This window comes from Vanellus vanellus (assembly GCF_965231255.1).
Source record: "Vanellus vanellus genome assembly, chromosome: 1".
Lineage (NCBI taxonomy): Eukaryota > Metazoa > Chordata > Aves > Charadriiformes > Charadriidae > Vanellus > Vanellus vanellus.
This window is the reverse complement of record NC_138905.1, coordinates 220,366,727-220,392,525: the sequence shown is the minus strand read 5'-3', so window position 1 is coordinate 220,392,525 and position 25,799 is coordinate 220,366,727. Positions and strand designations below refer to the sequence as shown.

The following is a 25,799-nucleotide window of genomic DNA, read 5'->3' as shown; positions in this document are numbered from 1 at the left end:
GTAAACTCTCTGAAAACTCCCCTAGCACTTTGGGTCTCTGAAACAAACAGAAATATTCGTATACAATATAGCTGAGATAGGAAACTTTCATCCCACAAAGCTCTGAGAAACTCTCAGCACATGAAAAGGAGGGAGAGTTTAGAATCGTTCCTGTTTGTGTTTTTTCCTGATAACGTCATTTTGGGTGACAGGCTAGAATTACAAATGTCATAAATGTTGTGATTTGTATGTGACCCCTGCAGCTCTGTGCTTTTCTTTCTGCCCTGGGTGGTAACTTTAACAATATGTGGTCTCTCTGTGATTGTACAAACCAGAACGTCTAAGGTCTGCTTCTGTTTTTTGTCTTCCAGCCTCCAGACGAGTACCACCTAATCTGGATCACGTCTGATCTCATTTCATTTATCATAATTGTAGGAGTTTTTATATTCCAGAAGTAAGTGGCATTGTTACAGCTCGACTCTCCTGTATTTGTGGCGTGTGTTTTATTTTGTTCAGAGCGTGGGGCGGAGATGGGACAGAGGAGCACCGTGCTCCTCAGGCACTTGGATTGAAATAGCAGGGGAAGTGTTCCTTAAAAATCCCTACAAAGACTGCACACAATAATTCTGCTTCTGAGATGTGACATTGAATTGGGTGAAGTTGCTGCTTTTCAAGAAGAATGAGACATCTCAAAATAGTAGAGATAGACGCCTTGCTCTGCTCATAAATGTGTGTGGGAGAGAAACTGTAACTGCTTTAGGGAAATGGATGTTGAGAAATAGATTAAAGGAAGAAGAGTAGATGTTTTGAGATTCTACCATTATAGTCTTCAAAAAGAACATATTATAGTTTTCTTAAATCTGTTTATTCCTATTTGGATGAAGAAATAGAAATATTCATAGAATCATAGAATGGTTTGGGTTGGAAGAGACCATGAAGATCATTGAGTTCTAACCCCCTGGCCCTGGCCAGGGACACCTCCCACCAGCCCAGGTTGCTCCAAGCCCTGTCCAACCTGACCTTGAATATCTCCAGGGATGGGGCAGCCACAGCTTCTCTGGGCAACCTGGACCAGGGGTTCGCTGCCCTCAGAGTGAAACATTTCTTCCTGGTATCTGATCTAAATCTCCCCTCTTTCAGTGTAAAACCATTTCCCCTCATCCTGTGGCTCCCCTCCCTGATCAAGAGTTGCTCACCAGCTCTCCTGGAGCCCCTTTAGGCACTGGAAGGGACTCTAAGGTCTCCCCGGAGACTTCTCTTCTCCAGGCTGACCCCCCCCCAACTCTCCCAGCCTGTCCTCCCAGCAGAGGGGCTCCAGCCCTCCCAGCAGCTCCGGGACCTCCTCTGGCCCCGCTCCACCAGCTCCATGTCCTTCTTATGTTGGGGGCTCCAGAGCTGGAGGCAGTACTGCAGATGGGGTCTCCCCAGAGTGCAGCAGAGGGGCAGAATGCCCTCCTTCTCCCTGCTGGCCACACTTCTGATGCAGCCCAGGATGTGGGTGGCTTTCTGGGCTGCCAGCACACATTGCTGGCTCTTGTTGAGCTTTCCATCCACCAGTACTCCCAGGTCCTTCTCAGGGCTGCTCTCCATCCATTCTCCACCCAGCATGGGTTTGTGCTTGAGAGTGCCCCGACACGTGTACTTCCACGCATATGATGATTTAGCAAATCAAATCAGCTGCTTAGCTTGATGCATAGAGAAAGTCTCTCCATTTTCCACAGAAAAGGGAGAGCAAGGATTTGATGAGAGCACGGCAGAAGCCTCTCTGTTAGCCAGGGTCCCTGAAAACAAATGTGGTGCATAAAACCTAGGAGCGGAGCAAGTTAAGACACTGATAAATCAGGAAGAGGTAAACAAACTTCCTAATGGTAGAGTTGGCCAAGCTACCATCCTCTTGATTACACTGGAGGAAACCAGGGTGTCCTCCCAGGTGATGTGCCTTTTCTCCTAGGAGGCGTTTTAGCTGTCAGTGATGACAGCGTAATCACCCTCCCTGGGAAAAAGCATGAGCTCAGAGAGAGATGCGTTCCCTCCAGCGAGAAGCAGCAGCCTTCTGGGAAAATCTGTCATTCTGAGATTGCAGCCCCTCTTCCCCTGGCTCTATCATCTCATCTGCTTTGGCATGCACAAACGGTTGTCCTAGGTGCGTCAAGGGACTTACACTTTCTTTCCTTCTTGATATCCGAAATGCCTTCATGTTAGGAGCAGCAATTGCATTCACTTCAGCCTCATGAGCCAATGATTTTTGCTGTCACCCTGTCCCAGATCTCCTGCTTGCACCAATCTCTCTCCTTCCCCAGGGTGCAGAATTACCCGGGTGTTTTTGCCATGTTACAGTAGGCTGTTGCTCCTGCCAGCATCTGCTTTGGATTTGACTTCAGGCCACATGTTGGGTCTGTTTATGATTATGTCTAAGTTAATGAATCGCACAGTCCCACGCTGGTAGACCTGTGCCCAGCGGGTCCCCAGTTCCAGCATGGGATAATGGAGTGAGCAGCAGATTCCAAACTCGCCTCTTGGATTAGATTTCCCAACAGTTAATGAAACCGCTGACTGAGATGAGATTAAATTTTTTCTAAGGAGTCTTGTGATCTGAATAGTGGCTGATTAAACCTTTCCTCCAGAAGGACTTTGTGGCTTTGTTGCCTGGAAGCTGCCTCCACTCCCTCAAATTTGTCAGTTGGTTTAATAAGAAATGTCCCTGTTCTTTAGACCCTGTATTTCTCTGTCAGATACAGAAACGCACGGAGGATCCTGGAGGCAGGGACTGACCTCTCTGAAGATCAGAATTTGAAGGCCAAGTTGATGAGATAGTTGCAGTCTCTTGCATCATCTCCCCAAATCAGTTTTAGGAGGCTTTGCTGAATCAGACCCAGGAGACCACAGCTGAAGAAATTAAACTGCTTCAAACTGCTGAATGGGAACTAAAGGTCCCAGAGCAGAGTGAGATGATGCATACTTGGAGAAGTCGCAGCTACATGGACTTTGCTGGACTCTTCCTCTCTGCTCCGACTGAATTTCTTCCAGTTTGGAAGAGGTTTGATGGAGTAGGGCAAGGGGAAGCAGGGTAAGGAAGGAAAGCGTTATTGCAGGATTACTCTTCCACCCTCTGTGTAAATGTGATACAGGTGCGAAGAGTTGGAAACTGTCACCAGCTTTCCCCAATGTCCATCAGCCTGGAGCACTGAGCTCCCTGCCCAACCTCTGGACCCGATGTAGAAAGGCAGTTGCTTGGTGACGTCTGGCCATGTGGGGTCCATCATAGCAGGGCTACACGTTGTGTTTCGGGTCTCTCCCTTGGGACAACTCAACCCTGAGTCAGTAGAAGGAAGAAGGAGAAACTTCAGCACCAGTAGTTGGACTTTCTGCAGCAGAGGGCTTGCTCTTCCAAGAGATTTGTGTAGGATACACCCATTTCCCTGCCCTTCCAGTTTCTCTACCACATGAAAGAATTAGTAGCAGTGTTGAGGACATATAAAAAACAAATTGCAGGAGAATTGCCCAACTACTACCTGCTGATGCGATTCAGCTCTGGGAAATGGGGCTTGACATTTGGCCTTCAGTGTTGTGGTTGTTCTTTTTTGTGGTTGGTTATTTTTCCCCCTCCCCCCCCCCCCAAGTCCTTTTTGGGTCAAAACAGAGCTGCTTCCTTCATGCAAGGATGACGGGGCGGGTGGGAACAGAGCCACCGCTTCGATGTGCTCGTCCTCTCTCCTATGCATGGCTTGTCTCTCCTCCGTAGCCGCGGGTAGGGATTGCTCCTGCTGTTCTGCTTCAGCCCTGGTGACAGGATCGTGGCAGCCTCTCCGGAGGGGAAATACCAACTGTGATGACTTCTAACCGATCTTTTTTTGCCTCTTTGCCTTGTTTATTTTCTTACTTGCTCTGACTGTTGTGCATGTTCCTCCTCTTTCTCTCTCTGCTGCATTCTGGCATCTCACAGCTATCACATGATCAGGTAATTCTGGTGCTTTCCTCCTCTTTCTCTTTTCCATTCAACCTTCCTTTCTCTCTTTCTTTCTCCCTCTCTGCTATGGCTTCACTGCAGATGGACAGGGCAGGACACATATTTTTGTGATGCTTTCAAACATCTGGCTTCACAGGGGGACCATAAGTGTCTGAGCATTGCATAGTCCATAGCCATGAGCACCACAGGAGCCTGATGCTGAAGCCGGTGGATGTTTTGAAGGCAATCTGACCTTCTGTTACAATGATCCAAGTCATTGCCTATTCTGAGGTCCTGCAACGTGTTGTAATTGGGAAATTCCCAGTGGATGTAACACTTTCTCCACAGAAATAATCCCATGCAAAATATCCCCTTCCTTCCTGCATTTACTGGAGGTTTTTGAGACCAACCTCTTCTAAATTGGTCAATTCCAAAGAAAATGATATAACCTGCTCAATTATATAAAGTAGCGCTTTTCCAGCCCTGGGAATGAATTCATAAGGTTAATAGCTGGAAAGGTTTGGGTCATCAATTGTTGCACTTGGAGCTTGGCATCTTTCAGGAGTCTGTTCCCAGTTACACCACTGTGAAACTAGAAATGTGGTGTGAAAATAAATAGCATTGCACCCAGGAAGAGAATGAGCCTGAGATATGCTGGGTTTGAAGCGCCATCAATTGGAAACCCAGATTTCTCCTTGTATTGGCTGTTTTCTCACCAGTTGTTCTCATCCCCTTGGAGGGAAGCGTTGTCGCTTTTCTGCAGTAAAGCCTTCACTGCGTCTGCACCCCGACCAAACTCTTCACGTGTTACCTTCTCCATTCCTTCCGCTGTGTGCCATGGGGTTGTATTTCTGAGGACTTGGCTACTCCCTACCTGTGCTTATCTGCCCCTCTCCCTCTGCCCACCCACCACCTCGGGCGTCAGGGTTGGCCACCTTCAAGCATTGCCTGCTCCGCGAGGTACCTTGGACTTGTGGCGCTACGTGCTCGCGGCATCTCCCCAGCACAGGACCTGGCTGTGGAGCCGGGCTGAGACCTTCTATGGGTGCAGGCAGGTTGGGTGTTTTCCCCTGCTCACCTCCCCTTGCTCCCTGGCTTGTGGATAAGGAGAACAGAGACATGGAGGATCTGGGCAGGCTTTAGGCAAGAGCGGTCGCAGGATGTGGCCTCTGTGATTGCAGCTGGCTTGGCTCTTTGCTCGCTCCATCTTATCACCTTGGTACCAATGAACCTTGTTTTCTCCCCGACCTGTCCCTCTCCCATCCCCTTTCCCTGCCATTTAGCATCTTCCCTCCAAACCAAGGGGTCCAGTCGTGGCCCTAACATGGTGTATGCTGTCTTTGTGTTGTTGTCCCAGTATTTTTTAGTCTGTTCCCACCCTGTGTCCGTCTGGTCTGCTTTGATGCCAACCTCCCAGAACAAGACCTACCTGCTGTCTGTCTGGCCTTTTTGCACGCTGCTGTCCTAAACGTGGCCGATCACGACAGAGTCCAAGGGGGTAGGAGAGGTGCTCTTTTCTATTAAACAAGCTTTCTGGAGACCCAAAGGCTACCGAGCACAGCAGAGAGTATTTCATATGGTGTTGGAGTTGCATTGTGATTAAATGTACTGGTGGCTCTTCTGAGAGGGTATTTCACCCTGAAAAATGGGCTCGCCCTCTCCTAGCTTGTTCAATCAAATCAATGCACCCCTGTGAGAGGAGTCATCAGCCCCTCGTGCATAACTAACCACCCTGGGTCTGGCAGCAGCCACCATGTGAGATGGGGAGCAGAGACCAGTGGTCATTCCTCCAGGGAGGAAGAGAAAAGCCCTTGGTCCCTGCACCCCTTTGAGGCTGGGCTGTCTGCGCCTCAAAATAGCCCATGCCCTCCATGGGACATCTAGGACCTATGGGCAAGAGATCATCATGCCTTTTCGCCACGCACCCCAGCCTGTTGCTGAAAATGCTGATGTTGTGGGCAAAGAAAAGACTTGTCGTAGCAACGTGTTTTGGTCCTGAATGTAGTTTATGGAGGGTCTTATCCTGTGAGATGCTATGCACTTCCAACTGCACGGACCTTAGTGGGATCTGCCTGCATGGGACACTAAGGGCAAAAATGGTCATCATCCAGGTCAGAGTGGTTCAGCTTAGGTAATGATGATAGAAGAAAAAAAAATTCTTATATTTTAATTTTTTAATATACTTTGTCTTTGCCTCCTTGTGCTTCCTCTGTGTTGCTTATGTCCATGGGTTTGTGAGTTGTGTTGTGTCGCCATCCCACCCCTTCTTTCCTCTGTAGCAGAGCATCCGCCTTCATCCGTACCCCAGTCAAAGCCTGATGGTGCGGTGTCACCCACTGGGATTTGGGGAAGGGATGGAAACCCTATGAAATTGACACCAGCTAGATTTTCCTGGAAAAGTTGCAGAACCTCTTTTGTGGATGTTACTTTGTCAGGCTGATGCTGTGGACCCAGGCTGGGGATGTGTGTGGGCTCCTTAAATCCTCTGCTCCTGGGGCTGGTTGAGGGTTAGAAATTTGAAGAGGTGGATGTCACCATTTAAAAAAAAAAAAAAAAAATTAAAAAATGAAAACAAATCACCTTCTCTTATGTGGGTGAGCCACTAGATGGTGCCAGAAGATCAGAAGCCCCACAAGCCACCTTAAATCCCCACTATTTCTCCATCAAATAGCCTTGCAGCATCCCTGGCTCTGGCAGGGATTTGAATGGGATTTGCTTGAAAGCCTTCCTCTGCAATCAGGAGGTAGGAGAAATCGGTGGGGTGTGGGCTGTGAAAGCCCGGGCTAAACAACACCCCTTTGCAATGGGATATTGGTTATGGCTGCTTTGTCTGAGCCCACCAAACCCTATTTTCCCCTCTTGCAGCGGCAGCCCGCCTTTCACTCCTGGTGCCAGCAGCTCTGCAGCTGAGGGTGCTACAGGGGTGCTCTCAGGCTGAAAAACAGCTTTAAAAGCAAAATCCCCCTTGAACGTGCTTCCGTTGCTCATTACTAAGATCAGTAATTTTCTTTACGCACAGTCAGTAATGAGAATAAAATCTGGCTAATTTTAAGTTGAGCCAAGTTCACAACATCAGCCTCATGTTGTTTATGCGGTGGAAACTTTTGGTGAGCACTGAGTTTCATTAAGGTTTAAAAAGTGTGGGGTTTGGGTAGAAGTATTTAAGCAAAGACCTGGCATTTGGGGATGGAAGTGGTCTGGGAGAAACTGTGTTCAGGGTAACTGTATGTGATGGGGACGGTGTCTTTGCTGCATCTCAAGTTTGAGACTTTAATTTCTCTTTGAGGTCCCTTCTCCCACAAGGGTAAGCATGTCATACAGTGAGGAAAAGGTTATGGCTGCTTGGCTTGGTCTCTTGTTTTGTTCCCCCTTTCCAACCTTAAGAGTCAAAGTAGCTCTACCTCCTTAGGGCAGTTGGGTAGCTGATATGATAGAAAGGGGTATCTGCAGTCTTTGGTGAAATTAGCAGAATTAGGATGCTCAAAGTCGTTAAAGATGACCTGCTTGTATGTCTGTACCCCCCTGGAGATAACATGCTCATCTCTGAACATCCTCCTACCATGCGGGGTTGCGTAGATGCAAGGGAGCAAAGGCGTGAGGGTCTCTGGGACTTGTTGGTCTCCACATTGTTGGTGGCCACTTGCCTTGAGAACACTCCCATGGTTGGGGAGACCAGCCCCTGATATCCCCCTCTTGTCTCTCAGGTGGCGCCTAGGAAGCATCAGGACCTACAACCCAGAGCAGATCATGCTCAGCGCTGCTGTCCGCCGGTCTAGCCGGGATGTCAAGATCATGAAGGAGAAACTGATCTTCTCAGGTATGGATGGGGCTGGTCGGTCAGAGCCCTTTGGTCCATCCCTCAGTTATGACCCTGCTCTCTGCTGAGAGAGAGGGTGGTCTTGATATGGGCGTCATCTGCTGGTGGGACAGGGTGGCTGGACTGACCCTGCTGCACTGAACCACTCGTGGGATATGGTCATGGCTCATCCATCCCAAACTGGTGCTCGTCTGAGCACTGGTTTGCTGAGAAATCCTGTGTCTAACTTCCTAAGTTGTGCCATGCAGCTCTCATACTGTCCCACATCATCTCTGCTCTGGATTTTCAACAGTGCGTCAAAAGCTATAAAACCCCATTAAAATAAAGTTATAGGTCACCGCAAATAGTGGTGATGAGTTTGGGCTAGACCTGGAATTCAATGGCCCTGTGGATTGAGGAGCTCCTAATAATCCTTGTGCTCCTCCCAGCGTTTATTTGTGTTGGAACATCTCACCCCACCTCTTAGAAAGATCTCAGAAATTTATACAAAGAGGGAAGCGTTTAGCTTTCAAAGATTAAAGTTGGTGCACAATGCTGGAAAACTCATGTTTGAAGGAATGTGAATATAATCTCCCCTTGAGCTTTGTTATGTGTTTTGGTTTTTTTTTTTTTTTTTGCCTTGTATTTAGGGGTTAGAGACCTCCAGCAGGGATTGGGGTTTATTGTACTGGGTACATACACAGCAAAAAGACAACTCCTGCTTCAAAGAGCTTATAGTGTGAAATACGGGCCTGATTTTTGCCTTCCAGAGATGGTGAAAATCAGGTGCAAATCCAGAGAGGGAAAGCAGTTGGTCACAGCTGAATTAAGCCTCCCCTACACGTTCTAGGCATAAAATGTCCTAGACATAAAATATCCTTAGAGGCTGAGGGTACAAATTAAAGTTTTCTGCATCTGAAACACATGTTCTTGCTGAGGGTGGGTGTTTACAATTAAAACGTTGGTGGTTGCACATTTTCCCCAGTGAAACCAGTGACTATGGGAGTCTGCCCTTTTCCGGAATGGCCATTTCGGTAGAGATGAAGTTCAGGTATTTTGCACCCTTTTCTCACAGGTGACTAATTCAGCCTGTGACATAGTGTCACGTGTCTGTGGGGTCCAGTTTTGCCTTTGGTGGTGGTGGGGTTGTCAAGGTCTGAAATTTAGAGGCAAGTTCCTATTTGGAGGCAGATCCTGTTCAGAACTGGTTTTAAATGGGTGTAGTGTTACTAAACCTGGGGTGAAACGCCTGTAGGATCAGATGGATCCCATGTGCTGGTATTGCAGAGCTGCCCAGTGCCTCAGTTTCTCCATCTGCGAGGGAGCTCCTGGGACCTACACCTCTGTGACGATGTGTGTGTGTGTGTGTATCCCTCCCTTCTCTACCCTTCACAGAGATCAACAACGGCGTGGAGACCACGGACGAGCTGTCTCTCTGCTCCGAGAACGGCTATGCCAACGAGATGGTCACCCCCACGGATCATCGGGACACCAAGCTGAGGATGAACTGAGGGGCTCCAGTCCAACCCTGGCGCGTGGCATCCCCCGTGTTTGCTCCGGCAGAGAGCCGTGCTCTCCTGCTTGCTGCGGGATGGGAACCTTTGAGGAACTGCTGGTCGGGCAGAGACCCCTTCCCATACCCCATTGCTGGCTGCTCCACCTCCCTGGTTGTGAGGTTGGGGGGCTTATTTTTGTAAATATGTAGAAAATCTGAACTTTTTTGTCTCTTTTGGTTGTTTTTTTTTTTTTGTTTTTTTTTTTGAGTGTAATTTTTCCAGGGCATGAGTGGAAATACTGTGTTCATTAAATCCTTGACCTTATGGCTGAAGTTATTTGAATTTTGACGTGACAGCCTGTGTCCCCTTTGGGGTTCTGGGAAAAACACGTTGGACGTGTCTCCCCTTTCTCCCCCTTGCCCCTGCTCCACTCCTTCCCTTGGTGCAGCGACTGTGTAGCTGAATGTTGTGATGTTCTCGTGAAGTGTCGTTTTTGTTATGGGTTTGTTTGGGTTTTTTTGTTCCCCCAGTTTTCCCCCTTTCCTGAGCAATGAAGTTTTCACTCTAAAGCAACAGGAGGCTGTTTGGAGGAGAGAAGCTTTCCTAGGAGAGGAGTTAGCACTGGTCTTCCCCACTGAAGTTCAGAGCTAGGGAAGGGGCTGCGCTGGCTCGGTCACGTTGGACACCTTCTCCCTGTCCCGTCCTCCTTCCCCAAAGCCTGGTTGCTCATAGGGGAATGGCCTTCTGGAAACGTTCTGCCACAGTCTTGAAGGCAAATCCTGAGCATTGGCTGTAGATTGTCCTCTGCTGGTGGCAATGCTTTCCTTTTTTTTTTTTTTTTTTTTTTCCCCTCCTTTTTTCTTTCTTTCTGTCTTCTCCCTGAGTTGGGCTCCATCAGGAGCCTGAATGGCTTGCAAAATGCAACGCCGTGGGCACCATCACCGCTCAGATCTGGCTAAAGTGCCTGTCACTCCACGTGGCATTTGAAGTCGTTCCTTGCTTCCCTGTCCTTGCCACCCGTGTAGGAAGAGGAGGTGGTAGTGCAGCCGGAGCTTCCCCCGCTCTGGGCCAAGGAGATGCCCGTGGGTGAAGGAGTTGTAAATAGTTTGGAAGGCGAAATGGCCCTGGAGTGTAATTTATTCCTGCAAGGAGACCTTTCCTCCTTGCTGTATAAGCAGGATCTTTAAAAGCTGCATGTTCACGTCCTCCAAAGGAGTGACAGTCTTGCAGCAGATGCTGACAAGCTCGTGAAGGCAAGAGCTCTCATCAGCGTGTTTCCAATGCAAAAGGCTTTAAACCAAAATCCTAGACCAGAGGTTAAAAGAAAAAAAAAAACAAAAAACAAAAAACACAACAAACAAACAAACAAAACCCCCCAAAACTAAACTCAGAAACTAAGTAGATGACAGTTGTGTTTTATTCCCTCCCTGAAACGGCTTATGGCCAACCCAAGGGCGGTCTCAGCTCTTTGGTGTTGACCTTCAAGGCCTCATGGAGAGGAGCCTGGTTTCGGGTCATTCTGCTGTTCACACGGAGCTGGTTCCCAAGGCAGCTGAGGCCAGCCGGAAGGCTGCTGGAGCTGTGAATGGGGCTTGGCTCAGTCCCCGTGGCCTTCTAGTGTTGGGTTGCTCCCTTCCTTGCTCGATCTTGGTCGACACGACATGCGATGTGAGAAACCCCATTGAGTGCGAGCTTCCTTTGAAGCTTGCTGTGCACTGCCTTGAAAGAGGTGGGACCATCAAAGGCGTTTACTGTGGAGGAGAATGGGAGCGGAGGCTTAGTCTTTGGGTACTGGCCAAGCTGGGCTGCAGAGCCCGCGAGCAGCTGGGAGAAGTCACCTTGCAGAGGAGAAGGTGGTCTGGGGGATGCTAACATGCATCGCGTGCAACGCACAAAGCAGGATTGGAAAGGCCAGAAAAAAGCCACGATAAAAGCAGCCTCGAGCAGTTTGTTCTTGTTTTGGCAGCACTGAACTGCTCTATTTATTTTTTTTTTCTTTTTTGCCGTACTTCGGTAGTGTTTTGAAACCCTGAAGTCTTGGGCTTAGTGTGTAAGAATCGGGGCAGAAGTGGCCAAATTGTGTAAAAGAAAAATACCCCTCTTAATAATGAAAATGTGAATTGGAATGCTTTAATAAGCACCTCCTAAGCAGTCCAACCCAAGACTTTAATTCATTTGCATCTACCCTGGGTTTTTATGAATGTAAGTGGAATAAGACCCTGGTCCATGCTCTCTCTTACCTTCCCCAAATAATGTCCTCCTATATGGTACTCTCTCAAGTCTGTGAAACATGGTGTGGGTTTTTGGTTTTGGTTTTTGTTTTCGTTTTTTTTTTTTTTTTTTTTTTTTTCTACAGAATTGCAAGATTTTGGTGGATTTGAAGGCTTTTGAGAACAAAGTTGCTTCTCCCTTTAATGTGGTGCTGTATTGAAACATTCCCGGTGGATTGTCATTGCCAAGTGAGAGATGTTGTTAAATCTCAGCATCTGTTGATAATCACCTGCATGTTCTGTTTTTATCCTTGGAGATGACTTTATTGAAAGGTCAAGCGCTTAAAAGCTTGGAAGTGTTAAAAGCAATCCAACAAAGACTAATTTTTTTCTTTCTTTTTTTTTTTATGATGAGACCCAAACTTCATGCGTAATGCACTGACTGTTACCGTTATCGTCCTGAATATTTGCTACCTTTTTTTTTTTAAAAAGGATGATAATTTTTTGATGAAAATAGACCTAGACCAAAATAAACTCTGCAATGCTCTGTGAAATAAACTGTCAGTATTCCCCTGCCAGTCTGTGACATTGTCGTGTGTTCTGGGATCAGTTGCATAATGATGATGTTGTGATCTTCTGCTTTTTTGTGATACATGAGGGAGCTACAAGTTCTGACCAGAGCGAGGTTTGGAGATCCGTCCTTATTGAGGTCAGTACAGTGTTGTTGCATCTCTTCTTGATGACACCAAGCTGAGTGGTACGGTTGACACGCCTGAGGGATGGGATACCAGTGAGAGGGACCTGGACAGGCTCAAGAAATGGGCCTGTGTGAACCTCATGAGGATCAAAAAGGCCAAGTGCAAGGTCCTGTACCTGGGTTGGGGGAACCCCCGGTATCCATACAGGCTGGGGATGAAGGGATGGGGGGCAGCCATGAGGAGAAGGGCTTGGGGGTGTTGGTGGGTGAGAAGCTCAACACGAGCCGGCAATGTGCGCTGGCAGCCCAGCGAGCCCCCGGCACCCCGGGCTGCATCCCCAGCAGCGTGGCCAGCAGGGCGAGGGGGGGATTGTGCCCCTCTGCTGCGCTCTGCTCTGCTCTGGGGAGACCCCCCCGCAGTGCTGCCTCCAGCTCGGGGGCCTCAGCACAGGAGAGACACGGAGCTGGTGGAGCGGGGCCAGAGGAGGCCCCGGAGATGCTGGGAGGGCTGGAGCCCCTCTGCTGGGAGGACAGGCTGGGAGAGGTGGGGGGGTTCAGCCTGGAGAAGAGAAGGCTCCGGGGAGACCTTCAAGCCCCTTCCAGTGCCTAAAGGGGCTCCAGGAGAGCTGGGGGGGGACTCTGGATCAGGGAGGGGAGTGATGGGACGAGGGGGAACAGTTTTACACTGAAAGAGGGGAGATTTAGGCTAGGTCTAAGGGAGTAATGTTTTACTCTGAGGGTGGTGAGGCACTGGCCCAGGTTGCCCAGAGAGGTGGGAGATGCCCCATCCCTGGAAACATTCCAGGCCAGGTTGGACTGGGCTTTGAGCACCTCATCTAGTTGAAGATGTCCCTGCTCATTGCTGGGGGCTTGGACTAGGTGACCTTTAAAGGAACCTTCCACCCCAAACCCTTCTATGGTTCTCTCCCATCCAGGTTTTATAAGACAGTAGCTGAAAAGCAGTCGTGTGAAGAGGAGGTGACTGTGCAGACCTGCATCTCGAACAGTAACTGTAGAATAATTGTTCAGTGCTTGTGGCCACATGGGGACAATGATGCACCCGTAGAACCGATCAGGCAGCAGTTTTAAACCAAACAAACGGGAAGCAATTTATTTTTAACACACATTATGCAAGTCATTGCCCCAGGGTGCTGTGAAGGCCAAAAAACCATAAGCAGGTTCAAAGAGCAATAAATGGCTCATACATCCATTATCACTTATTAAACACAGCAGTCCGGATGTGAGATCCAGCTTGGGAAGCCCCTGAGCAGTTCTTTGCTAAATATGTATATTAAGGGAAAGTCTTGCTTGGTGCTTGCTCTATTTTCATTATTCTTTGCCCCAAGATCATCTCCCAGCTGCAGACAAGAGGGTGCTTTGGGCGAGAAGGGGATCTTGTCTGGGTCAGGGTGGGATTATTCTTTGTTAAGCAGCTGTTTTCTCCAGCCCCTGAATGGCTGCATTTAACTGATAGTTGAAAGGGATTAAAATAAATACAGCACAATCTCGTGGGTTGGTGATGGGTAGTCAGCACCGTGTCATGAATTCGACTGGCTTTGGGAATACCGTTTGAGTGTTAAATACAAAATTGTCCTTGGGGAAGAGGTAGAGCTCCTGATATCTACAGTATTGAATAATCCCTAACTGGGGCTGTTGTTGCTGTACCCTAGGGAACGATATTGAAAAGTTGAAAGGATAGAAATAAGAGTCATGGAGGCTGCGTCTGTTATTCAAATAAAAGAGCTGAGGATTGGTTGCTGGCTCTAAGCCCAAATGGCTCAGGACAGCCAACATTGTGGTATTTAACTCTTTTTCTTCCTCTCTAAAACTGACCTTATTTATAAGAGCTTAGTGGTACAGCTGGGATGGTTCTCATGGTATCTGGGAACCTTTCCAGCCCTTTAAATTTGCCAGTGGAGTTGTAGTCCTGGGGGTCTGGGAGGTGATGCTGATGTGACCATGCCCTAGGCCTGCACAGCTATCTGCCATAAGAAAGATCTCTCATATCTCCACTAAAACCTTAATATGATGCAGCAGCTTGGAGCTTTTGAAGTTCAAACTTGGCGTGAAAATTCTGGTAGTTCTGTGAGCGACAGCATAAGGCTGTTCTCCTTCTCCTAGACTTTTGGTACAAGCAACCTCTTCTTGGCTGAAGATCCTGACCTGGTTTCAAGCTCAATGTGAGTATTGACCTCTTAGAACAAGAGGTCACGGGCACAAACTTGAACATAGGAAGTTCCATCTTAACATGAGGAGCAACTTCTTGCCTTTGAGGGTGGCAGAGCACTGGCACAGGCTGCCCAGAGATGCTGTGGAGTCTCCAACACTGGAGACATTCCAAACCTGCCTGGACGCCGTCCTGTGCAACTGCTGTAGGTGACCCTGCTCTGGCAGGGGGGGCAGGCTAGATGGCCTCCAGAGATCCCTTCCAACCCTGACCATTCTGTGACCGTATGTGAAATAGGAAACCAAGTTGTTTGTTTTTTTTTTCCCTCTGAAGCCTCTTAGTTTTCTCCCTCACTTCCTTCTGGATATGGTTTCTGTTCTAGTTACTCCTCTGCCCTTACTCATCTACTTGGCTCTCTTGCTTCAACCTCTCCTCCTGGAGGCTGGTGACTGCCCTTTGCTTCTGCGAACTGGCTGAGGGTGAAAAGAGGGTCTTCTGACTCTCCATGGCAAGGTGGAGCCATGGACAGTAATGCCAGGAGTGGTGTCCCTGATAGGACACATTTCCTTCTCTTGGTCTTGTGTTGGGGAGGTACAGACCACAGCATGATCAAGTCCTAGTGACCATCTTCAAGTTGCCTCTCCATGGCCTCCACTACCTGATTTATCCAAAACTCTCTTCTACCTTTCCTCTTGTCCTTTTCATTCTTTTTTCCTCGTTTTTCTCTTCAGCCTAGCTGTACCCCTTCTCCTTCCTGTTCCTTTCCCCCCTTGACACGCATACTCTGCTGCTCCTTCAGGAATCTTTGGTCCTACGTTCACACAGCGCTTTTCCCAACAGACGCCTGGAGTTCCTGGTCCTATACGCTTTTATTTCCCTTATGCATCTTTTTAATACGTGTGGCTGTGTGCCTAATGGCTTCTACGGGCTGAGCGTTTTTAATGTGAAGAAGGGATTTTAGAGTCCCAGTCTGCTGTAAGATCACTGCTTCTGGTATCTGTATCTACTCTGGGAGAAGACCCAGGGCACTGGGAGCAAAGGAGAGACTGAGTTCCTGCCCCTGCATAAGGTCTCCCTCCAGTGCTGCCTAGCAGACACCCCTTTTGAACACCTCCACATCCTTTTGAAGCATTATGGGGTATTTAATGCCCCGAGTTTCAGGCAAGAATGCCACAAGTGTGGGTTGTACCACAGCCTCTGCACAGCAACAGCCACTTTGGGGCATGGTGTCACCACATGGGGAGATCTGGGGCGAAGTGTGGTGCAGTCTGGCTGTAGAAATCTGCTCGATAGGCAGCTGGGCATGGACATGGGGACAGCTGCACCCTGCAAAGCCTTCTCATTGTGGTCACTATGTGTGTTTACAGCCCTTAGTAGCTGGTCCCCTCCACCCACACATGGCTTGATGCTGGGGTTGGGTTTTGAACAGGTTGGTAGCCCCATGCTTTATGGTTGCAAGGAGATGACATCTTTACAACTTTGCTGAAGAGTTTCCAATGCTCTGGAGACCTTTCTGCTGTGCCCCAGAGAACAGGATCAGTGCTGTGCTCCCACTTGTCCTGATGACCCTGCTCCTGGTCATCTCTAACTCCATCTGTGTGCAGATATGGTGGCACCCCTGGTTGGTGCAGCTTGGTGGTGCCAACTCTATCAGGGTGGAAGGTCCTAAGAGCAAATCCCCCACCCTTCCCAGCCCACTGCGCAGGCTGGGAAACCGCAGTCCCTTCCAGGTTGTCAGGGATTCGTATGCAAATGTCGGGAGCAAGCAGGATGCCAGCCAGAAAACGTGGCGGTGGTGCCCCACAAAAAGGCGGTTTCACCGGGATGACAACAATGCCGGGCTGGTTATTATTAATATTTCCCTTCTGTCTAGTGTGAAATAACATACATTGTTCGAAGCGATGCTGGGCAAGGGAGGGAAGGCTGCATCGTGTTAGGGGGTTTGACAATCTTCAGCACAAGTTACTTCGTGGAGCTTCCCCAGGGATGCTTTGATCCCTGCTGCGAGCATTTAAAAATTCAGCTGACAACTGGGATCAAGTTGGAAGGGAGGGTGCAGAAAGCCACAGGGGACAAATCTCCCCTTCTGTCCCCATCGTCCTCAAGAACCTAATTACCTAATTATCACATGTTAATGAGGGGGAACTGCAGCCCCTCCCTGACCCAGTCCGTTCCTGCTCCGGGCGTCTTTTTGCTCACAGAGCCCTGTTTTATTTATCGGCTTTAGCACGGTTCCCAGTGAGACGGAGTCTCTATCAAATGAGCCGTTCCACCTGGACCTCAATTTGCTCTCCAGATGGCTCGTCCCTCTTAAGTTGCCCTGGTGTGATATATTTTTCCCTGAGCTGCGATGGGTTTTTCCCTGGGTCCTGGCTCCTCCCTGGCTGGCTGTTATTGACAGCTGCATGGCTAATGCCCTGTAGCTCTCTGGCATGTCATTCAGGAGAAACAAAAGCAGATTTCTCCCCCACCTCTCCGGCAACGAGGATAAAGGGGATGCTTTTGTGCTTCCCTAAGCGTTGCTGCAGAAGGGCTGAGCGTGCTTCGCGGAGGGGACCTGTCTCCGAGCAGAGCCCCGACGTGGATGGGAGCTCTCCGAGAGGGAAGTTGAGTCTCCGCTAGGTCTCACCTGGAGAACACAACCTGTGGACCAGGTAAGGTTGGACTTCTTGCACTGGCAGCTGGGGAGGCTTGTTAAAAAATAAAAAATAAAAATAAAAAAAAATGCAGCATTTGCTGCTGTGTGGTACTTGGCTGGAGAGGGTGACCCAGAAGGGAGTGTGCATGGGTGAGAGCAATGGGGCAAACCCACTCTTTCTTTGGCATTGGCATCGTTTGTTTCATGGGTAGACAAGGATGGATGTGAGCTGGGGAAGGGCATTTGGGTTAATTGGGGGGTGGGTGGGTGTGTGTCTCTTTGTAAGGAGGTCAGCCTGAGCTGTTTCTTCCCAGCCATGAGCCATGCAGAGATGTGTGTGACCCCGATGGCTCAGAAATGTGTGTGGATCAGGGAGAGAAGTGGGGATATGGATATGTAGTCTTGGCTGGAGCTGCGTGTGTCGGCGAAACGTGGAGTCTGCCGTGCTTTTTGCAAAGGCATCTCTAGAGAGCTGCCTTTGTTGTAACTTCTCTAAACCACTTGGAACCGATTGACAGCGGTTCCCTTCTGTACACAGCCCTGAGCACCCGTCAGTGGCGTTCTAATAAATCCCACAGGATTTTTTAGATATTTAGTTGGGGCTTGTCATGCCTGTTTCACCACTCTTTAGGTCTCTGCAGCTCTCCTGTGACACGGGCAGAGGTGTTTTCCACACTGCTGGGGGATTCTGGAGGCACAAAGTATACAGTGACACTTACTCGGGGTGGTGGGGTTAAGATCCTCAGGACTAGATTTGGTTGTCCTACACACAGCTAACCCTGGTGCAGGTGCAGCCAGCAGGTGTCCATTGGAGCATGGGGGAATCTGAGCACCTTTGGGGTCTGTGTTTGGATGTGATGCTGTCCGGAAGGTGCAGGTGTAGGAAGAGATAAAGACGGGGATTTTGACTCATGAGATATTCGAGGTAATCCTCCTTGAGGGATGTGATACCTGCTTTCTTTCAGGGGAGTGTGTGGATGCCACAAAGCCACTGATGTCTGGTAACTTGTCACCCCAGTGGGGACTTGTTCTTCTGCCAGAGGCTTGTGGTGAGATGCTCCAGAACCTGATTTAGGGGGCCCTTAAGAGCATCAAAAAAGCAATCTAAAACCTGCATGGTCATGGTAGAAGCTGTGATCAAGTGTTCTGCTGATGGCTGACTGTCCACTATGGTTTTAAAACACAGGTGGTGGCATTGCGGTGCCCCTTTTTAGTTCAACATCCAGCTTGTGAGAGCAGTCAGGCAAGTGTTGGGACACCCAGGTTCAATCCCCTCCTTGCTCTTCCCCCCAGTATCTGGATCTGTGCAACAGTGATGGGTCAGGGCGGGCTTTTGAGGAGAAGTGGAGGAAACGGGGCAGAGCCAACCTGTTAGTGGGTCTAGGTCAGTGGAGGCAGAAGTTGAGAGCTCGGGGTCTCCGATTCTCTCACTGTTACCAAATAGTCAATGCTTGTCACTATTTCAATGCCACAATGCTCTCCTGCTTTTCAGACCCCAACCTCCGCAGGCAGAGGTCCTTGTCCCCAGGGATTGCTCTTTACAGTTGATCTGGCTGCCTTCCCCTGACTTGAGCAGGGGTCACCCCTTTTGGATGTGCAGCTATTTGCACGCTCCAGGCTGAGCATACGACTTTCCCTGTCCTACAGGGTTGTGTTCTGCTGCTCACACTGTCAGTGGGAACTGTTAGAGCTCGAATGAGAGAAGTTGCGATCACTTTATGAAGTCCTTTAGGAAAGATTTAAAATCATCTGAATAACAAATCCAGCAGAAAGGTAGGTCAGATGTAGACATCTCCCCTGCTTTTGGGCAGGTCATGTCATAGCTGCCTTTGGCAAATCTCAGTCTCACATCCTTACCTCTGTTTTTTTTTTTCCTGGAATGAGACATCTGGGGAAACGTAGTGGATTGAAAAAGTCAAAATACTGCATTGCTCCCAGCTGGGCAGTACCATGGAGCACTTGCATTTGAGAGGGTGGGGAAATCAGTTAATAACAGCTGTGAGATGTCAGAAAGCACGGAAAGGGTGTCGAGGTGTTAGTACAACATAGGCCGAGCAAGGCAACTGCCTTAGAAGAAACACCTCCTAAAAGCAGAAGTTGGTCTACTGGGATGGGGTTGGATTGAAAATACCTATTTTGGCTAAAATCTGTACTGCCTCATGGCACTGAGAGAGATGCAGAAACCATGATGGTGTTGGACACTGCAGTCAGATATTTTAATAGTGCGCTGTTCTCTTATCTCCTTCACTGCTTCCCAGTCAGGATGCATCGAGTGATGAAAGAAGAATCAAGTTTCAGGACCAGCAGCCTGGAAAATGTGACGCGGGACCCAAGCAAAGAAAAGCTGCACATGAAGCTCTGCAGCGGGTCCTGCCATGCTGAGCAAATCCTCAAGACACTGAACTCCTACCGGCAGAGCGGCATCTTCACAGACGTGGTGCTATTAATTGATGGACAAGAATTCCCATGTCACCGTGCCACTTTGTCAGCCAACAGCACCTATTTCCGGGCCATGTTTGGTGGCAATCTCAAGGAAGGCCACCAAGATATCATTAATATCCAGAAGATTTCTGCTTCCACTATGTCTCTTCTTCTTGATTATATGTACGGGGGGAACATCATCATTCAGGAGGACAATGTTGAAGCCATCTTGGAACTGTCTGACTTGCTGCAGATCTCCAAGCTCAGAGATGCTTGTGTCACCTTCCTTGAAGGCCAGCTTCACCCATGCAATTGTTTGGGCATCATGAAGTTTGCTGATTCATTCTCCATTGTGTCTCTGACAGAAAAGAGCAAGAGGTTCATGCTGGAGTGTTTTGTGGAGGTGTCATGTCATGAAGAGTTCTTGGAGATGGGTGTGAAGGAGCTGGTTGAATATCTGTCTGATGAGCAGCTAGTGGTCCCCAAGGAGGAGGTGGTCTTCGAAGCAGTCATGCGCTGGGTACGGCATGACATACCTGCCAGGAAGGGAGCCTTGAAGGACCTCCTTGAGCACGTGCGTCTACCCCTGCTTGACCCCACCTATTTCCTGGAGAAGGTGGAAATGGATGGACTCATCCAGGACTCAAAGGAGTGCATTCCTCTACTGCACGAGGCACGCAAGTACTACATCCTCGGGAATGAGGTCAGCTCTTTGCGATCAAGGCCCAGAAGGTAAATCACAGTGTCGTCTTCCCTCGACCAACATAGCCTAATTTGATGGATTTAAAGTTTGAGGGGAGTTTTTGGGTTGTTTTTTCTTAGTGTTTTGTTTTTTTTTTTTTCCCTCCAATTGCTTCTTTTTTGGCCTCCCTGTTTCCAAAATGACGGCATTGGAGATGTTTGCCTGGCTTAAAGGACTCCTGTAAAATTTATACTAACGCACGTGACCCTTCTTGTTGACAAGAGGTGCTCTAGTTACACTGCTCTGGGTGCATAATGATGCTATCCAGAGCCATGTCCAGACTATGAGCAAGAATGGGTGTTTGTAGCTCTTTATTTCTATCTGCTTTCACCAATGGGTAGAGCACTGGGTTGAGGCCTGTTTTCCTTTCTCAGCTCTGCCACTGGTCTGCTCTCATTTCATCTCTGTTGGTCTCTCTCCCACCTTCTCCAAGCTGTCTGTTAGCAGGACCAGTCTCAGTCCTCCTGGCCATCAGCATGGTGCCTAGCTCAAAGGCATTGCTGCCGGGTCAGGAATTAAGGTCCAGGAAAAAAAAAAAAAAAAAAACAAAACAAAACCAAACCAGTTACTATCCCGGTGGCTGCCTGGGTATCCTCAAATTACTAATTTTTTTAATTTTTTTTTTCGCCATTGATTTATTGATGAACAGCAAGAAGATAAAGAAATGCTGGCTCAGGCACCTGCCAGTGTAAAGTGGAGGAGGTTAAAAAAAAAAAAAGTGATTTCTAGGGTTGAGTGTGTGTGTAAATCTTCACCTTTTTGTGACTGTGAAGTTTGGATTTGATCAGCCATGTTTTAAGTCTCTCCTATTTCTTCATGGTCCCACAGGTCTCTTAGGGTGTGCTTGGTAAGAGCGCTGACCGACGCCTCTGCTCTGGGGTGGGTTGCCATATCAAACTGAGTTGATTTGCAAGGCTCCCCATCATTCTCCAGAGGACACCCATGACCACGGGGCTGCAGGACCAGGTTCTTGTGTTGCCCTGCTCTTCAGCCCAAGGAGTGCAGGAGTTTTTGCCGCTCAGTAGAGTGGCCTGGGCAGAAGGATGGAGGTTGCCCCAGTACATCTCAGAAGTCCCAGCCTGGCATTTAGGGCACGTTTCTGTCAGGTGGAAGGGGACAGTTTGACACATCTTCTCTGTGATGACTACCACAACAGGCTCTGCTCAATAACAGGATCTGTGGTGACCTCCTCAAGGATGCAAACAGCTAAAATTCACAGGGGATAAATCCCACCCCCCAGCATCCCCATTTCACCTCCCTCCTTTTATGGCTTTGGTCTTAAATGAATTGTCTCAGCCTGCAGAAACCATGGCAGAGCTGGGGATTGGACCAAGCCTTTCAAATCCTCTTTCGCCCTCCTCCTTCCTCTCCCCTCCCCTCCCACAGAGCCGTTCCTCTCTTGCCACCTACTCGCTGGCAGGATTTTCCTTCCCCTGCTGTCTGTCTCGTCTGCTCACTGCTGTTAGGGCTGGAGAGAGAGAGATATTTCCTGGAAACATTTCTCTCTCCAGGCAGAGAGCTTGCCGCAGGCGGGATGCCAGGAACAGCTTTCCGCGCTCGTGGCTGTGCCTTGAGGATTAGGCTTGATTGTGCTGGAAGGGGGAGGGTGAGTGACAGGAGGCAATCTCATGAAGGACTTTTAAAGGTCATTCCCATTTTCTCTCCCTACCCAGTTTGGACCCCTTCCCACCCAATCTGGGAGGTGCCTTTGATGTGCAGGCAAAAGGGAAGGTGCAGGGGTGAAATGGTCTGCCCAGAAAATCAGCAGCTGAGGCCCCTGCCCTGTCCATAGGACTGTGCTGCCAATGTCCTCGATAGGATGAGAGGGATAATGGAAAGGAGTAGCCTGGCCCGGGGACTTACTCATGCCTTTAATGATCTAGGTTCATGGAGCTGGCAGAAGTCATCATCGTCATTGGGGGCTGTGATAAGAAAGGCCTTCTGAAGCTACCCTTCACGGACCTCTACCACCCAAAAAGCAGGCAATGGACAGCTCTCTCCAGCGTGCCTGGCTACACCAAGTCAGAGTTTGCTGCCTGCACGCTGAAGAATGATGTGTACATATCAGGTGAGATACTTGGACCAGGTGGCCCATTCCTGGTTGCAAAGAACAGCACGACCTCTGGACCATCTACTCCTTAGTTCTGTTCATGGGACTCAGTCACATGCACCCTGGCTTTGGAGTAAGGTCACTTCTTGAAGTTTATCTTTAGGTGGTTTGGATTTTGCTGTACCAAGGAATAATTTCACCTTTGAGGGGGAGGATGGCAGTATTAAAAAGACTTTTCCCTCCTGTTGGGCATCTGCCAATAGTGTTCAGCTGTGGAATGAGCTGGTTTTGGTGTTTGCTGTCAGCCAGGATTTCCTAAAACATTAGAGTCTCCTGCCTGTCCCTCACTTAAAATATAATGCCTCTCAGATGAGTTCTATATAAGGAATGAAGCAGTGTAACAAGTGTGTTGAAGTCCAGACAATATCTCCCTTGCAAAGCTGAGTTTACATAGCCATAGCCCCATAACCATATTCTGGCCTAAGTTGTTCTATTGCATGGAGGAGCGATGCAGTATTGTGGTGTAGTGAGGTGATGGGGCTGTCCTTGGGATCACATCAGCCCTCCAATCCCTCTGTTTTTCAGGAGGGCACATCAGCAGCAATGATGTTTGGATGCTGAGCTCCCAGTTGAATGTCTGGATCAAGGTTGCTTGTCTGCAGAAAGGCCGATGGAGGCACAAAATGGCAACACTTCAGGGCAAGGTAAGCAATGGCTCAAATTTTGGAAGAAGTCATATGGAGCGCTGTCCCCCACTTCTCCTGCTGCCCACTACAGTGAGAAACTGTCAGCGTGTGTTTGTCTTCTGGGTCATTTAGAGGTGGTTTTGATGGGAGAACAGTTAGGATGTAACCAAGACGACATTGTTTCAGTTGGATGTGTATTGTCACTTGAAGTAGCCCCAAATGAAGTTGTAGTAATAAGATCTACCATGGGACGGTGCTAGACTTCTGCAGATAGCTGTGTTAAGGCCTTGGGTGAAAGCTATATAGCGTGGGGTGTTTTGTAGAATCATAGAATGGTTTGGGTTGGAAAGGACCTTGAAGATCATCTACTTCCAACCCCCCTGTCATAGGCATGGACACCTCCCACTAGTCCAATCCCAAGGTTTTACCATGGTTTGATGTCTGTCTTTCTGGCCAAGTCCTAGCCTCCTCTAATGTACGCTGTGACAGCGTAGCCAACTAGGTGAGTCCAGGAGTTACTAATTGGCTTGATTTGCTCCTTTTGTGCCAGATCTACGCTGTGGGAGGCTTTGATGGTTTTTACCGCCTCTCTAGTGTGGAGTGCTATGACACCTTCTCCAACAGCTGGTCAACCTTGGCCCCGCTGCCTCAAGCCGTGAGCTCAGCGGCTGTGGTCTCCTGCCTGAACAAGCTCTACGTGCTGGGCGGTGCTGTGGATGACACCGCTAACACCGACAAGGTATTGCTGGGGCATCAAGAATGTGCAGAGACCTGAAAAAGAAGGTTTACCAGGGAATGTGTAGGGAAATGGGGTTGTCCTTAGACTACAAGGGTGTCTTTTCTTTTTTTTTTTTTGAAGACTAGTGAAGGCTTCATTATAATAAGATGTGAAGTCATACATTTAAATGGAAGCCAATAAGACTTAGGGACCAGAAAGGGAAGGTGTCAGGAGTTCACAGTGTATTAGACATGGTTTCAGTAGAGCCTCTTCTGCTCTGAAGCCTGGTCAGCCCTGAGGCACCACAGGAACAAACCTCTGACACTGTGGGCATTCACTTCAGATAAGTAGCAACTGTAGTAACTGCCTGGAGGAGACCTCTGCAAGACAGACATGATGCTTCTGGTCTCTGGAGCTGCAGGAAGACCTGTCGGTGCTTCTCAGCTCCGTTTCTGAACACTTAACCATGTGCTGTCAGGGTCAAAGACACCCACCTTGGTGGTTGTAGTTTGGGAGACTTGAATGCAAGAGGGAATGTGAGGAGCCCTCATCACTTCGCTCACTGTGCTTGTCTCTGGATGTTGAAGCTTCCATCCATGTTTCTGTCCCCCTGTGCTTTTATTTCTACTAAACAGCATCTTCATCCAAGCAGGGAGATGTGGCAAATTCCACGTTCCTCTAGCTGTGTTTCTCTTTCCAGGTCCAGTGTTACGATCCAGAGGACAACAAGTGGACACTCTTGTCTCCGACCCCTTTTTACCAGAGGTGCATCAGTGCTGTCTGCTTGGACAACATCATTTATGTTGTAGGTGGACTCCTCAGTAAAATCTTCAGCTACGACCCAAGGAAAGACAGCTGGCGAGAAGTGGCCACCCTCCCTGGACCTCTGGTAAGGATGACATTTAGGAAAGAAGCTCTGAGCCTTCCCTTTCTGGAATAAATTCAACCATCTGTGTTTCACTGAGATTGAAGGCAAGGAAAATACACTGTGGGTTTGGCTCTGAGCATGTGCATGTGACCTCTGTGGAGCACCTCAAATATATACATACTCACCATCAGTGTCCATACTGCCTGGAGGATTTCCTCACAGCAAACGCAAGTTTTCTTGCTGAGGCTGGGTCCACAACAGCTACTAATGCCAGAGGAGTGGACCTGTAGGGCGAAAACTTTGGTGTTGAGGACCTGTTCTCCACACTACGTCTTTCAGGGTGAGGGTTATACTGCCCCTAGTCTGGTCTGTGAGCTGAACACGGACTGGTGGTGGTTGTGTTATCTTGGTTTAGTGTCATCACAGTTTTGTACTCCAAAGCCGTGCTGCAATGTGAGCCGTGGCACAATGAAGAGGAACGATGGGACACAGCTCGCCCCAATCTGAATGAAAACACCTGTGTGAGTGCACCCTTATAAGGGGCTGTCACAGGGAGGTGCTGGCTGGATCTCTGGGCTCTTGGTGTGCTTGTGAGTCTGTACTGTGCCTGGGGGGCTGCCACAAACAGCTACGGTCCCATCATCGGCTTGAGGCATTGCAAGTGCCTAAACTCTTACTGAAAGAGTAAGATTGCAGCACCCCAAGAGTCAGACATCACTTACCTTACCTCCTTTTGCTCCCTTCTGCTGGGCAGATGAGAGTTCAGCCTGTTGCCATGACTCACCCCCTGCTCAGAATCTCAGAATCACAGAATCACAGACTGGTCAGGGTCGGAAGGGACCTCTGGAGATCATCCAGTCCCACCCCCTGCCAGAGCAGGGTCACCTACAGCGGTTGCACAGGATGACGTCCAGGTGGGTTTTGAATGTCTCCAGAGTGGGAGACTCCACAACCTCTCTGGGCAGCCTGTGCTAGTGCTCTGCCACCCTCAAAGAAGTCCCTCCTCCTGTTAAGATGGAACTTCCTATATTCAAGTTTGAGCCCGTTACCTTTTGTCCTCTTGCTCAGCCCCATTGCCTAAAGCTGAAAGCTTGCTCCTCAGCTCTTGGGCTTTCCTTCTGCTTTCCAGGAGAGCTGTGGCCTGACGGTGTGTGGAGGCAAGATTTACATCCTGGGCGGCAGAGACGAGAACGGGGAAGGCACAGACAAAGCGTTCACTTTCGACCCGGTAACGGGGAACTTGGAGCAACAGCCGCCGCTGCAGCGCTGTACCAGTTATCACGGCTGCGTGACCATCCTGCAGCGCATGAACAGATGACCACAGGGCTCCAAAGGCATCCGTATCCCGCATAGACCGTCCCCTTGAGACAGTGGCCATCCAGCTT

At 49.0% G+C, this 25,799-nt stretch overlaps 2 protein-coding genes across 2 annotated transcripts in view; both read left to right on the top strand.

The window, feature by feature from the left end:
• Positions 1–9,624, top strand: part of GDPD5 (glycerophosphodiester phosphodiesterase domain containing 5) — a gene marked incomplete at its 5' end in the record, with an annotated part of 123,413 nt that extends 113,789 nt beyond the window's left edge. Inside the window, 3 exons of the mRNA XM_082493996.1 lie at positions 351–433; positions 7,630–7,742; positions 9,117–9,624. Coding sequence (XP_082350122.1) covers positions 351–433; positions 7,630–7,742; positions 9,117–9,232 — 312 coding nt within the window. The 3' untranslated portion in view covers positions 9,233–9,624. The remainder of the gene's footprint in view (positions 1–350; positions 434–7,629; positions 7,743–9,116) is intronic.
• Positions 9,625–19,192: 9,568 nt separating this feature from the next.
• On the top strand, positions 19,193–25,732 carry KLHL35 (kelch like family member 35; the record flags this gene model as incomplete). Its single annotated transcript, XM_082497886.1, has 6 exons — positions 19,193–20,082; positions 21,976–22,160; positions 22,728–22,846; positions 23,379–23,567; positions 24,247–24,435; positions 25,544–25,732. 6 exons carry the CDS (start codon positions 19,193–19,195, stop codon positions 25,730–25,732), a joined length of 1,761 nt encoding a protein of 586 aa, XP_082354012.1.
• Between the last annotated feature and the right edge of the window lie 67 nt (positions 25,733–25,799).